The sequence below is a fragment of the Chinchilla lanigera genome, unplaced genomic scaffold (genome assembly GCF_000276665.1).
Source record: "Chinchilla lanigera isolate Chin_1 unplaced genomic scaffold, ChiLan1.0 scaffold00041, whole genome shotgun sequence".
NCBI lineage: Eukaryota > Metazoa > Chordata > Mammalia > Rodentia > Chinchillidae > Chinchilla > Chinchilla lanigera.
Genome location: NW_004955442.1, coordinates 13,662,907 through 13,676,302, shown reverse-complemented (window position 1 = coordinate 13,676,302; position 13,396 = coordinate 13,662,907). Strand labels below are relative to the sequence as shown.

The window sequence follows — 13,396 nt, the reverse complement described above, 5'->3', positions numbered from 1 at the left end:
AGTAAGAAAAGACAAAATACAAGTATTACAAAACTCACAGATGAAGACCTTTGACAATTGAGCTCTAAAACCATGTGTTAGGAGCCAGGGATATAGTTCAGTGGGACAAGAGCCTGCCTGGCAAGCACAAAGTCCTGAATTTGATTCCTGGTACCCAAAAATCAAATCAAAACAAAACCCAAACAAAATCATGTGTTAAAAGGTACCAAAGGAAGACTGGGGAAATCTATACAAGTTCTAAAATGTACAGTCCAGAAAACAGCAATCAGTCACAAACTTACTCTTAGCACTGAATTTGTTTTCTTTTCGAGGTCTGCCAGTTTTCTTCAAGCAGTTGTCACACACAAAGCTGCAAAACAAATAATAGATCTGATCAGATTACTATATTCAACAGTATATGCTGCCAAACCAAGACATGCAGCATTAAAATAGTTTGTTGGCAGTTTAAATCACATCATTGTAAAAAGAGTGAAGAGGCAGACGGCTCTGATTTTACAACTTCTAAAGCAGGCAAACACTTAAGACTTAAATTCAGAACCAACTGCCATTGCCCTTAATTGCTCAATTCTTGCTGACAACAACGAATAAGACACAGCCACCATAGCCCTCCTCTCCTGGGCGCTGTGTAGAACCTCTCTCTTTTCCCCAGGATCATAGGAAATTACTCACCCTGAAGGCCAAATGATGTCATAGTGCAGAACGCAAATCTGATGCATCTTCCGGCCACACTCCTTGCAATCAACAAAACTGGGAGACAAAAAAAGCACACTTAGCACAGCCACACAGATGCAGTCTCAGGCAGAAGCTTGGATGTATTCTGTGGGTCACATGAGTACCTCTTACATTTGTGCATGTGCTGACTGATCCAGCTATACTTTACAAAGGCATCTATATGGTATTTTCTCCAAAAAGAAGTGGATTTTCTCTTCTTTATATAAGGGCATCATTCCTCTTTTTTCCCAACCTCTACTTGAAACTAGAAATGGAACTTTTTTTTCTTTTTGAACTTTGTTGATGAAGGCCTATTCCACAGGCCAATAATTCTAACATTACTATGCATTTTCAAGACTCATATGGGTGGTGTGTGTGTGTGTGTGTGTGTGTGTGTGTGTGTGTGTGATGGTGATGGTGGTACCAGGGATGGAAACCCGGGCTTCATGTATGCCAGGCACTCTAATATGGAGCTATGCTCCCAGCCCTTATACACTTATTTTGTGACAGGGCCTCATTATGTTGCCTAGACTGGTCTCGAACCTGTGATTCTCCTGCCTCAGCTTCCCAAATAGCCGGGATTACAGGAAGATCCATGCTTTTTCTAGATTATTCTACATATCTAAAACTTACTCTGGAGACGAAGAACAATACTTTCAGTGTTATAAACACTTCCTGGTTAGTTTTGGTCCCCACTTCCTCCTTCTGTTAAAACACCCCAATACTGTGAATTGAACCGAGGGACTTGCACTGAGCTACATCCCAGGTCATTTTCATTTTTAAAATTTGTGATCCAGGATTTCACTAAGTCATCAAACTTGCCAAAGCTGTGCTCAAACTAGTACAATACTTTTGCTTCAGCCTCCTGGGTGCTGGGATTATAGGTGTGCACCATTTTGTCTGATTTAAAAATTGACCTTTTTGGGGGAGGGGGTTGAGACAGGGGGTCTTGCTGTATACTCCAGGCTGGCCTTGTATTCATGGTGATCCTCCTGCCTCCGCCTTCCAAGTGCTGGGATGACAGGTGTGTGGCACTATGCCTGCTTGGCTAATACTTGTTCTTAAGTCTAAAGAATTTCTAGAGTTGGGTATTGTTTCGGAGGGAGGGAGAATTTTTAGGATATGGACAGGTAAGAGCAGCCACATCACGCCTGAAGCATAAAAGTTGCCTGCTCTAATACAGCAGTCAGGCTGGTGACAGTCTGTATAAGAGTACACACTAAGCCAGGCATGGTGGCGCACTCCTGTAATCCCAGCACTCGGGATTACAGGTAGAAGGATCACTGCGAGTTCGAGACCAGCCTGGGCTACAAAGTAAGCTCAAGGCCAGCCTGAACTACATAGAGAAGAACCCTGTCTCAAAACAAAACAAAACTAGGGCTGGGGATTTAGCTCAGCGGCAAAAGCGCCTGCCTGCCAAGCGCAAGGTCGTGAGTTCGGTTCCCGGTACCGGAGAAAAACCAAAACAAAACAAAACAAAACAAAACAAAACAAAACAAAACAAAACGACAAGAGTATACACTAGCATGGGCCAAGGATATAGCTCAGTGGCACAGTACCTGCCTGGCAATCACAAGATCTTGAGTTCAATTCCCAGTAACAAATATACAATTACATTTTATGTAATCCCATACCCGATTAGCAGGTAAAAGAGAGACTAGGTAACCTTCCAAAGCAAGCAAATGACTTCCCTACAGCTGGGAAGCTTGGGGCCGAGAGAGCGCAGGACCTACTCTGGGCCTTCAATTATGTTCCACTGCACATCTCTCAGAGTCAATGTGGCTGAAGCCCAGAGAGGGACACATCTTTGGGACATAAAATTGTGGCAATTACCAGGCACTGAGGTAGTCCTCAGGACTCCATGGTGGGTACCAAGAGGATGGCTACAACACTAAGGAACTCTTAAGTCTGTTACAAGATATTATAAAACAAACTTTGCAAATGTAGCATTCTCATTACCAAAAACAGAGACAGGAATATACATTAAGCTTCACATTACTATATGTATGTAAGTACGTGTTTATGTATGTATGTATGTGTGTATGTATATATGTATGTATTTATTTTGTATGTACGTGTTTAGAGACAAGGTCTCACTATGTAATTTAGGCTGGCCTGGAACTCACTATGCAGCCCAGGCTGGCCTCCAACTCATGGCGATCCTGCTGCCTCAGCCTCCCCAGGGCTGAGATTACAGGTATATGCCACCATACCCAGTAGCTTCACATTATTTTTAGAAAATGGTTTCTAAGAAGGTTTCTTTGTAAAACTTCAGCTGAAAGGATACTAGCACTTGTCCACCAAGTAGTCCTATCTGTGGTGTCTAAAGAATCCTACTGAATGGCTGCTTTTTTTTTTTCTTTTTTTTTCTTTTTATAGTACTAGGTATTGAAAAGGGGTGCTCTACCACTGAGCCATGTCTCCCAGCCCTTTTTATTTTGCAACAGGGTCTGGCTAAGTTCCCCAGGCTGGCCTTGAATTTATCATCGACCTGCCTCAGCCTCCCAAATAGTTGGGAATACAGGGATACGCCACCATGCCTGGCTCTGAATGGCTTCTTAAAAGACATACATGACAAATTAGTAATTCTATTGGAACTAAACATCCATCTAATCTTACTGTTAAAATTTAGTACAGTGTTTAGAGAACATGTGACAGTCTCTGCTTGGTGACTTAAAAAAGAATCTGTATCTAAAATAACTTCACACAAGTAATCTGAGAGCAATGTTTTTAATGTTTTCTTCTACCACTCAATCATCAGGAGTATGATCTAAAGCCAAAATTAAAAGAAAGAAATGGGTATACTCACGGTTCAGGATCTAAAGTATCATTTTTCTTTTTTTCAAACTGATCCTTGGAAATTGTCCTTGTTTAAAAAGAAAAAGAAAGGGAAAAATGTTAAGTAAAATTTATTCGTTAAATATATATATATATTTTTTGTTTTTTTCTGGTACCAGGAATCAAACTCACGACCTTGCGCTTGCCTGGCAGGTGGTGTGCGGCTGAGCTAAATCCCCAGCCCCTTATTTGTTAAATATAAACTACTGGGTGTCTGGAATAAGTCACAACTAGTTCTTCAAATAATAATGACCGATACTCAATTGAAAGCTCAAGTGGATGTAAATTTTAATTCCACACTCCTCTTTATTTTTCCATACTTCCACTACACTTTTTCTTGTATCTTCTTTTCTTTGTGGTTCTGAGGATGTAACTCAGAGCCTCGTGCGTGCTCAGCAAGCACTCTGCCAATGAGTTATAACCCACCCTTCAGCCTTATAATCCTATTATTAATCCCACAGGCCAAATAATTAAATAAAAATAAGTCAAACATGCAGAATTATAGTCATTTTGGTGTGGCTGTGGTTTGAGTGCTAGGCTTGCTCAGCAGAGTTGTGGAGGTAGCACCTACATCACTGAAAATGACTTCCCTGGTAGAACTAACCTGCCTGTGGGACACAGCCACTCTGTGGCCAATCGTCCCACATGGTCAGAAGCTTGGAGACTAGGGAGCTCAGTCTAGAGAAAGGAGAAAACCACAAAACACTGGTATATAGGAGCAGATATGGTGGGCAGCAGATTTTTTAGGTACTTGAAAAACATACAGTAAATAAGCTAACCATCTGATTTGTGGCTTTCCTTTTTCCTCTGCTTATTCTACCACTCAAAGGTAACTCTGTCAGAGTTAACAAGCTTGTCCTTATTGGAGCTAGCGAGAAAAGGTTAAATCACCAGCAGGAAGGAGACACATTTACACTTACAGCCAGAGAATGAGGATAGAGAACAGTGGAAGCTCACTATTTTGCATTAGCTCCATGATTCAAAGGACGAAGGTTTAAATGGAAGAGAAAACTCCAACAAGAAAGATGGGGTTTTACACATAAGATGGGGTTTTACGCAAAACGCACTTTGTGTTGCCATTTGTGACTAGGGCTACCTGGTTTCTTAGCTCTAAAGGAAAATTTCCTATTTCCTCAAATGGAAGTTGATGACTATGGGGAAAAAGCCATCGATCATCGATCTATTATTGATGGATCCACCCATCCATCCATCTATCCATCCATCCAGGGTTTTGTTATATAGCTCAAGCTACCCTTGAACTCATGGCAATCCTTTTGCCTCAGCCTCCTGAGTGCTGGGATTGCAGGTATATACATCACCATGCCTGGTGAAAAAACAATGCTTTTTGTTTCCTTTTTGAGACAGGGTCTTGCTGTGTAGTTCAGGCTGGCCTTAAACTCACTATGGAGCCCATGCTGGCCTCAAACTCATGAGGATGCTCCTGCCTCAGCCTCCCAAGTGCTGGGATTACAGGTGTACACCACCACACCTGGTTGAAAAAACAAGTATTTTTTAAAAGAAATATATCAATGTCTACATAGACCACTGAATTAGTGAGACATTGCTCTATTTTTTTCTTTTTTTGAAACTCAGGAGGCACTAAACTACATCCCTAGCCCTTTTTATTTTGAGACAGGATGTTGGTACACTAGCTGGACTGGCCTCAAGTTTATGATCTTTCTGCCTTAACCTCCTCAGTAGCTGGGATTAAAGGTGTGTGTGTGTGTCCAGCTAGACACTCTTTTTTTTTTTTTTTGGCAGTATGGGAGACTGAACCCACTGCCTTAGAACTGAGCTACATCCCCCAGCTCTTTTACTTTTGATTCTAAGACAAGAGCTCACTAAGTCTTTTTGTATTCTGAGTCAGGATTTCACAAAGTTTCTAAAGTTGTGTAGGCTGGGCTCAACCTTGTAATCTTCCTACCTCATTCTCCCAGAGTGCTGGGATTATAGGTGTACATTGCCATGCCCAGTTTAGACCTTTAACGTTTTCAAGTATAAACGTCTATACAAATACAAATGCGCACGTGCACACACACACACATTTAAATTAAATGTAGTCATAGTTAACAAGGTAAAAACCACACTGTACGAGAGTCAAAATGGCAGACTCTGGCTTCCCTTTTAATCACGGACAAGAGAGCAAAATGGGAAGATGGTACTTACGTCTGGGGTTGTGAAGGGTCGTCACCCAGGGTCACATTCTCGCCCTGGATCTCTGTGAAACACTTCTCACAGAAATGATACCTGTCAGCAAGAAGGCCATACTTGGGTGAACTGGTCCATCATAACACACAGCCACCCAAGCAACGAAGCCACCAATCAGAGCAGGGCAGAGCACCACGACGAAGGGGGGGCGTTGTTGGTTGATTGATGGGTCAGTGAGGACAATGAAAGGAACAGGGGGCAGGTAGGGAAGGGCAGGATTAGAGAACAGGGAAGGGAACAAATAGCACAGACACAGAGGTAAGACGCAAACACCAGACAACACAGAGCAGAAAGCCAAGGCAAAGCATTGATTAGCATTCGGTCTCATTGCGCACGTCACAGGCCATCATCACTAAAAACGACAGGCTCGGACCAGCTCCAAGATGCAAATACTTTCAAGGAGTTGTTAACACTACGATTGCATGGAGCCTAAATTTAGGGATTTGAATTGTGTTTCATTATAAAATATAATGCCAGGGTTTGAGATGGAAAATTTTACTTTGGACAAAACAGTCTGACAAAAAGCCTTTAAAAAGCAATTTCAACTGAAATAGCTTTATTTTTCAAAATGGAAAATTTATGCTTGACAGCAATTCAGAGGTTCTAGTATTAAGCCAGATCATTAAATGTGTGATAATATTGAGCACTCAGAACTGGTTGTAATTTTTCCTGTTATTTTTCTTGTGTTAATCACTCAGTTGCGTTATAATACAAATGAAACCAAATCCATATTCTAGACAAACATTTAACAGAAATGCAGTCAGGGTCAAAGACTTTCCAGGCATTTATTAATAAAAATAGAGGAAAACTGTGATATATTGTATGAACAATACAATATATGTAGATACATGAACAACTTTAAAACGTAAAATTCAATTCTAAGCTTTGATTTGAAATTTTGGTACTTAGACCAATCATTCATCAATCTGAGATACTTGGCGAATGACTGTTCTGACTTGGTGACAACCCAAGTTAAACAAATTTAGAGTTCATCTTTAAAGCACAATCTGCATTTGAGAAATTATCCATCACACCAATTTCTTGTATGATAATAACATAGAGCCTGGGCTCAAGCTATCAAGTTAAAACAATTAAAATAAAAGGATTAAATGTTTGGAAAGGACATGAACAAGAAATCAACAAAAATGCAGGTGGATGCTGTAATAAAACAAGATGAGCACACGAGAGTACTATAAAATAAATAAGCTGAATGGAAGTGAATTATACGAGCAAAAAGAATGAGCATAAAGCGGCGATGGCAGCACAATAAAATGCAGGTTTAGAGCTCAAAACTACATCTACAAGATGCCAAGAAGGATTAGTATTAAAGACACTGTGACGAGACTGGAGTGCCACGCTGAACCGCAAGCGCAGAGTGAGACACAGCAGCTGAGTGGGGTCTCACTCACTTGCCCACCAGTCACTCATTCAGCTGAGACTGGGATGTGGGTCCAGGCTACTGGGAGACGGCTCCCACAAGTTCCAGTACTACTCTTTATTAAATATATAGAGCATTTTGTCTGCTAGATTTCGCTAACCAGGATACAGCAAATTTAAAGCATAAAACTTCAGAGCATGCACAGTATCTCAAGATTATCCAATTTCCCATATTTAGCTGATGAAGAACAGGGAAAATTCACTGTAGGCAATAACTGGATACAGGGACTAATTTATTTTGGACCAATTCAATTAATAAATTATGCCAATATTAAAAACTCTGACTAGGAATAGACAGATTGACATTATTGTTTTGTGTGTATGTGTGTATATATATCTATCTATCTATCTATCTATCTATCTATCTATATATATCTTTGTAAAAAAAATAAGTTTACATATATGAATGTACTATAGCTGGTCATTCACTATTTTGAAAATATTCTTATGGAGCCTTAGGAAGATACATTAAAAAAAATTTCCACATGTAGGAGGGCATGGTCATTACTGGCAAGAAAGGATAAAAACTATAAACCAACTCAGTGGCAACCAAAATAATAGGCAAAACAGACATTTCATTCTCTCAGAGTCAAGTATTTCCCCATTAAAAATGAAGCTCGGAAGTTCCATTCATTGTACAGCTGATACAGTACTGTGGGTCAGCGAGGACTGTAGGATACAGTTTGAAATAAAATTACCACTGGGATTGCAAGTGAGTCTAAATGATTTTAAAATCCTGGGATTCATTGCTTTTATTTGTGTAGGGATCAAAATCTAGCAACATGCAGGAATCAGGAACCATGAACCCATCACTTTCCAGTGGGATGGACAGAGTGTCAACAGACTCTAACGTCTGTCCCAAAGCACTGTCAAGAGAAATTAGAGACTCTATCCTGTTTATGTTTAAGAAGGGGAGAGAGCAGGGCCCATGGCTCACCTCATCACCCTTCAGCAATATGAAGGCAGTGTACAGAATGGAGAGGGGCCACCCATGTACTCAAACTGGTTGACATAACCCTGGTTAAGGGTAACGTATAATATGCCAAACTGCCCCTATCTGTTACCTCATCCAAACTTTGCTTTCCCTAGAAATAGACTCAGAAATTCACTTTTCAACCAGAACAGCCTAGATGACATTCTGCCTTTGTGAAAGAAGCAGTCTGATGAATATGGAATTACAAAGGAGAAATACTTCACATAATCTGATGATGATGTGTATCTGCGTGGCTAAAGTTAGCATAATGTAACTGCATGGTTTATCTATAAGGGTAATTTAATATATGGAGTAAGTTTTCAAATGCAGATTGTTTTAAGTACTGTATCAGTACATGCAATTTTTTTTTTTGGGGGGGGACACTAGAGACTAACCCCACATATGCTAAGGCCTCACATATGCTAAGCAAGCATTCTACTACTGAGCTACATCCCAATTTTTAGTACTGCATCAGGATATCTACAGATAATCTCTATATCCACAGATATTCACTAGAAAAGCTGTAAGTTTTCCCAACACGAGTTACTTCCAAATAGTCAAAGCATGGGAACAAGTGAAAATGTACCCACACACTAGTCATATGAGTCCCACTTGCATAAATGGTTTGTAGAATATTCTATTGTTCTAAGTGCCCAAACTGTTTAGCACAAGTGACAAAACAATTAATAGGAACATGATTGTGTTCATAATCAGTCAAAGATGAGAACAAAAATGAAGGCAGCCAGAATGTTCATCACAGAATTGGGCCACTGCTTTCTTAGAGCCTCAGCATGTCAATTACTCAAGTACAGCATTCTAGAGAACACAGGGATAGGCCTACACCTTCGAAATGTACTAACAGAACATAACTTTTTATTTGGATTTCCACTCAAGAATAATATACTATTTTTGTTTAGAAATGAAGGGGGTGAGAGTGAAGTCCCAGTAGAAATAAAATCAGAAATTTTAGAACTCTCAGGATGGTCTTGTGTCTACACTCAACAGACAACATTCTCTAAGGTGGCCATATGCTCTGATCCTACCAACCCTATTCTGTTTTAATTGCTCTCAAAGTTATATGGCCAAAATCTGTTCAAATCAGCAAAAGTAGGCTCCTAATGGTCCCAGGAATAGTGAAAACAACAATAAAAAAGCTCCAGAGATTGGTAAATGATCGGTTATTTCCTCAAATCTATGCTCAATGCCAGAAGAGCAGGGGAAGTATTTTTCAGAGTATAGTTAATACTCTTTAAAAAACATTCTTTTAAACAATTTTATTTTGTTTGGCACATTAACAGTCATTAATATTCATTCTTACACAGTATTCCACTGGATAGTGGGCAACAGGAAGGTGTTCTGTGCCTGTCATGGATAAGGTTAAGCTGGACACATTATGAGGTATGCTGAGGGTCACAGGGTAAAACCGTAAATGGAGAAGCCACAAATTCTGGAACACCATCTGCTCATTATGGGATGGATCCCATTATGAAAGAGCCACAGTATCAATTTAAACTGTTTTAGAATGCTTCTACTGATAAAGAGAGATGTTCAAACAGAAATTAAACTCTGAAACTGTTTTCAGGAGATTGATCATACAGGCTGCAAGTTCCAAGAGAGTAGCCTTCTAAAATATGCTGGAACCCAACCCAGTGCACTTGACAGGGTTTATAAGTCTTTCTTGAGAGGTTTTGTATCAACCTTTCTCTTTGTAAACAACAAGACTTTCATGGGAGTTATTATTTTGAACATGGTGATATTTTTTTTGAATTAAAAAAATAATAAGATGAAAAATAATGTCAAAATTCCAAATTTGCTAGGTCTATGTATGGACCTTTGAATAAGTAACAAAAAGTTGTCTTTTGAACTTTCAGAACATATGTAATTACAAAGACTACTGAACAGCAAAATAATCAAAACATCACACTAATGCTAACATTTAACACTTGAACTACAAGACAAAGAACCAGCACAAACTTCATCTTGGTCACATAAAAATTCCAGTTGTCAGCTCAAAAATGGAGCTGACGTTACTGAATTTAACCAAATTCACAATTTGTGTTTCAAGGCCTAAATAAAGCCCTCATGCTACCAGTGTGTTGTCATATACACCAAAGGATATATAGAAACTTAATTTTTAAAACAATCCCCAAACTATGCAAGTTGTTATTTGTATAGGGAATCAACAACAAATACCTTCATTACCCTTCTGTTTGAGACATGAGATCTACTTCAACTACTTTCACATTTCTTTTTTTTTTTGGTCTTTTTTGAGACAAAGTCTTGCTGTGCAGTTCAGGCTGGCCTTGAGCTCACTTTGTAGCCCAGGCTGGTCTCAAACTCGCAACAATCCTCCTGCCTCAGCCTCCCGAATGCTGGGATTACAGGAGTGCGCCACCACGCCTGGCTACTTTCACATTTCAAAAATGATGCTAACTATTTTTCAAGCAGGCCTACTATTCTCAAAGCCCTAAAATAGCTGTCTTAAACAGGAGGATTATTCCTGAATTCAATTTTATCTATCTATCTATCTGTCTGTCTGTCTATCTATCGTCTTTTTGAGACAGGGTCTCACTATGCAGTTCAGGGTAGTCTTGAACTTACTTTGTAGCTCAGGCTGGCCTTGATCCTCTTGCCTCAGCCTCCTGAGTGCTAGGATTACAGGCATGCGCCACCACGCCTGGCTCTCAATTTTTAAAAATGCCAGATTTCATTTTGTACTGTGTTGCTAATTTAAATTAGAGAATAAAATCTTTCAGGTTTTTTTGGAAAGGAAGTAGCACTAGTGCAAGTCTATCTACCAAACCAGCCAGGCTAAACTACCTAGACTCTTATTTTCTGGCAGAAAAGCAAAATAGCATTTTTCCCTGCAGCCTTTAGCAAAGTTACTCTCAACCTGAGCCTGCTGCTTACAGGGTTGCATATTCAAAAGACCGGGATTTACAAATGAATATATCTAACCTAAAACAGTGTGACAACTGGTTTTGAGGTTATATTTTATACCACAGAAGTATACTTTACGATTAGGTTTATCTGACTTGACCAAGAAACATTGAAATTGTAGCACTTTTCACTGGAACTTGAGGGAAGAAATAACATACCCTTTTGCCCTATAATGCAGGCAACTTTGGGATGCTTACCTATTCTGATAGCTGTAGTAGGCTGCATCTCGAGGAATTGTGCACAGCTGCTTCCCATAGCAACACAGAGTTTGTGGGGAAAACTCATACTGCAAAAACAAAGGAGAAAAATACTAAAAATATATTCTACTCGCCATCCCGCAATGCTTTAATTCATGACAAAGAATTGCTAATATATTAGATAATTTTCTAACCATTTAAATAGCTCTTTCAAGGTATACTCTGGCTGTAAGAGATAAACATTAGACAGATGAAATGGGTAAGGGGCCGCCCTAGTAAGCACCTCTAGCTTTGAGCATATCTTACTTCAGGTAGTCAACGGTGTTATAGAAGGCCAGACCGCACCTGTTAACTTCCCAGCACACACTGTGGTTAGAATGAGCCTCCCATCTTAGTATATCGCCCTATTTGCTGTACTAGCCAGAAAACTCATTTTCCAAAAAAATTTTAAGACGGTACCTTGCGCCCACAGCAATATCCAAGGGACTGCATGACAGGGTCAATTTCTTGCTCAAAGACCTCTGCGAGTTTACTGCAAAACTTATAGACCCGGGACGTCTTACGATTATAGAGCCAGGCATTGTTAAACATAAGCCAGACATCATCCACATACTGCCAGGGTTCTTGATACTGCCCTGTATCCAGCTTCCGTTTGATGGTAGAAAGGTCCATGGGATTCTTCACAATGTCAAAATAATCCTTAAAAATAAAATGGTTTCAGTATAGTAGATCCGTCAAATTTTAAATGCCAGCATCATCTGGCATCTTTATCTTCACATACTACAAAAACAGAATGTGCCAAAACAATTATCCAATAATAAGAAATGGAAATTGGTCTGATTTGACACACCAAAATGGCTACTGATATGTCCAAGTAGGACCAAATTAATTCAAAGGAAATAAAAAAAATTGAAATGCATAGAAATAAACCAGGGATTATAAATAAAAACACAAGAAACTACTTCAAAGGCAAAATTAAGAAAAAGTAACAGTAAAGGGTTCAATAAGAAATATTTTAATGAAAAAATTCTAAAATGAGGATTTTAATTTAGTGAATTAAATGGTGAGCAAATTTATCAGACAGTGTGTACTTCTAGAGATTCACTTTGGTCTAAGTTCCTCTGGTAGGGTTCAAACTTGTGATCTTCTTGCTTCAGCCTACCAGGGCTCTGGGATTATAGGTCTGTACCATCAGGTCCGGCTTTAAATCAATTCTTACACAAAGCCCCACATGTAAAATGAAGCCGTGGGGCTATGCAATAGAAGAAAGTGGGCTAAGGGTTCTAGTGTGTGCTTCCTCTTTTTCATACACCCTACCCTACAACCTGAGGCTTCAAAGACAATTAAAATTGAATACAAACATTTCCATTGATAACTGTTGAAAGACAAAAGTTTTTTACACTAGGAGAAAAATTTTCAAAGCAAAGAGAATATCTATGCAACCTCAAGAGATAAAATAAATGTTCAGGCCAGATGTAGTGGCACATGTTTATAATTCCAGCACTTGGGAGGCAGAGGCAGGAGGATCACCACAAGTTTGGGACCAGCCTGGGCTACAAAGTGGGTTCAAGGCTAGCCTAAATTGCATAGCGAAACCCTGTCTCAAAAGGAAAGACACACACACACACACACACACACACACACACACACACAAAGAAAGGTTCAAAGTTACAACACATTTCTAGTTTATTAACTTACTGGAATTCCCAGGAGCTGAGGATCTACAGGCTGCCGAAAAGGTAAGGATTCTGGGTCTTGTCGGTAGAGTGCTTCTAAGGTTGGCATAAGTGCCTGGCGTAACTCCTCTGGTTTAAAAACTGCAGGCAGAAAATATCAGAAAAGACATTACATAACAAGTGTCAGGCATATTGAAAATGGAAACCCAGGTGGGTTCTACCTCCCACCCCTAATACTTCCTAGGCACTTTGGCAGCTCTCACTCATCACTGTAACAGTAAGTGGACTACAGATAGAATTCAGGGCTTCTATAGATACAGTAACTTTAGGGTTTTGAAGCATTATATTCAAATACAACACTAGAAGTCTGCTTCTTCAACAAAAGGGTTTTTAATCTCAAAATTTAGCTGGAATAA

General features: G+C 39.6%; 1 protein-coding gene across 1 annotated transcript in view; it reads right to left on the bottom strand.

Moving 5' to 3' along the window:
• The window catches only part of Crebbp (CREB binding protein), a gene marked incomplete at its 5' end in the record, with an annotated part of 132,418 nt that overhangs the window by 15,611 nt on the left and 103,411 nt on the right, over nt 1–13,396 (bottom strand). The window contains 7 exon segments of the mRNA XM_005391317.2: nt 282–349; nt 670–747; nt 3,521–3,577; nt 5,716–5,796; nt 11,305–11,393; nt 11,764–12,003; nt 13,003–13,121. Of these exon segments, the coding sequence (XP_005391374.1) occupies nt 282–349; nt 670–747; nt 3,521–3,577; nt 5,716–5,796; nt 11,305–11,393; nt 11,764–12,003; nt 13,003–13,121 (732 nt within the window).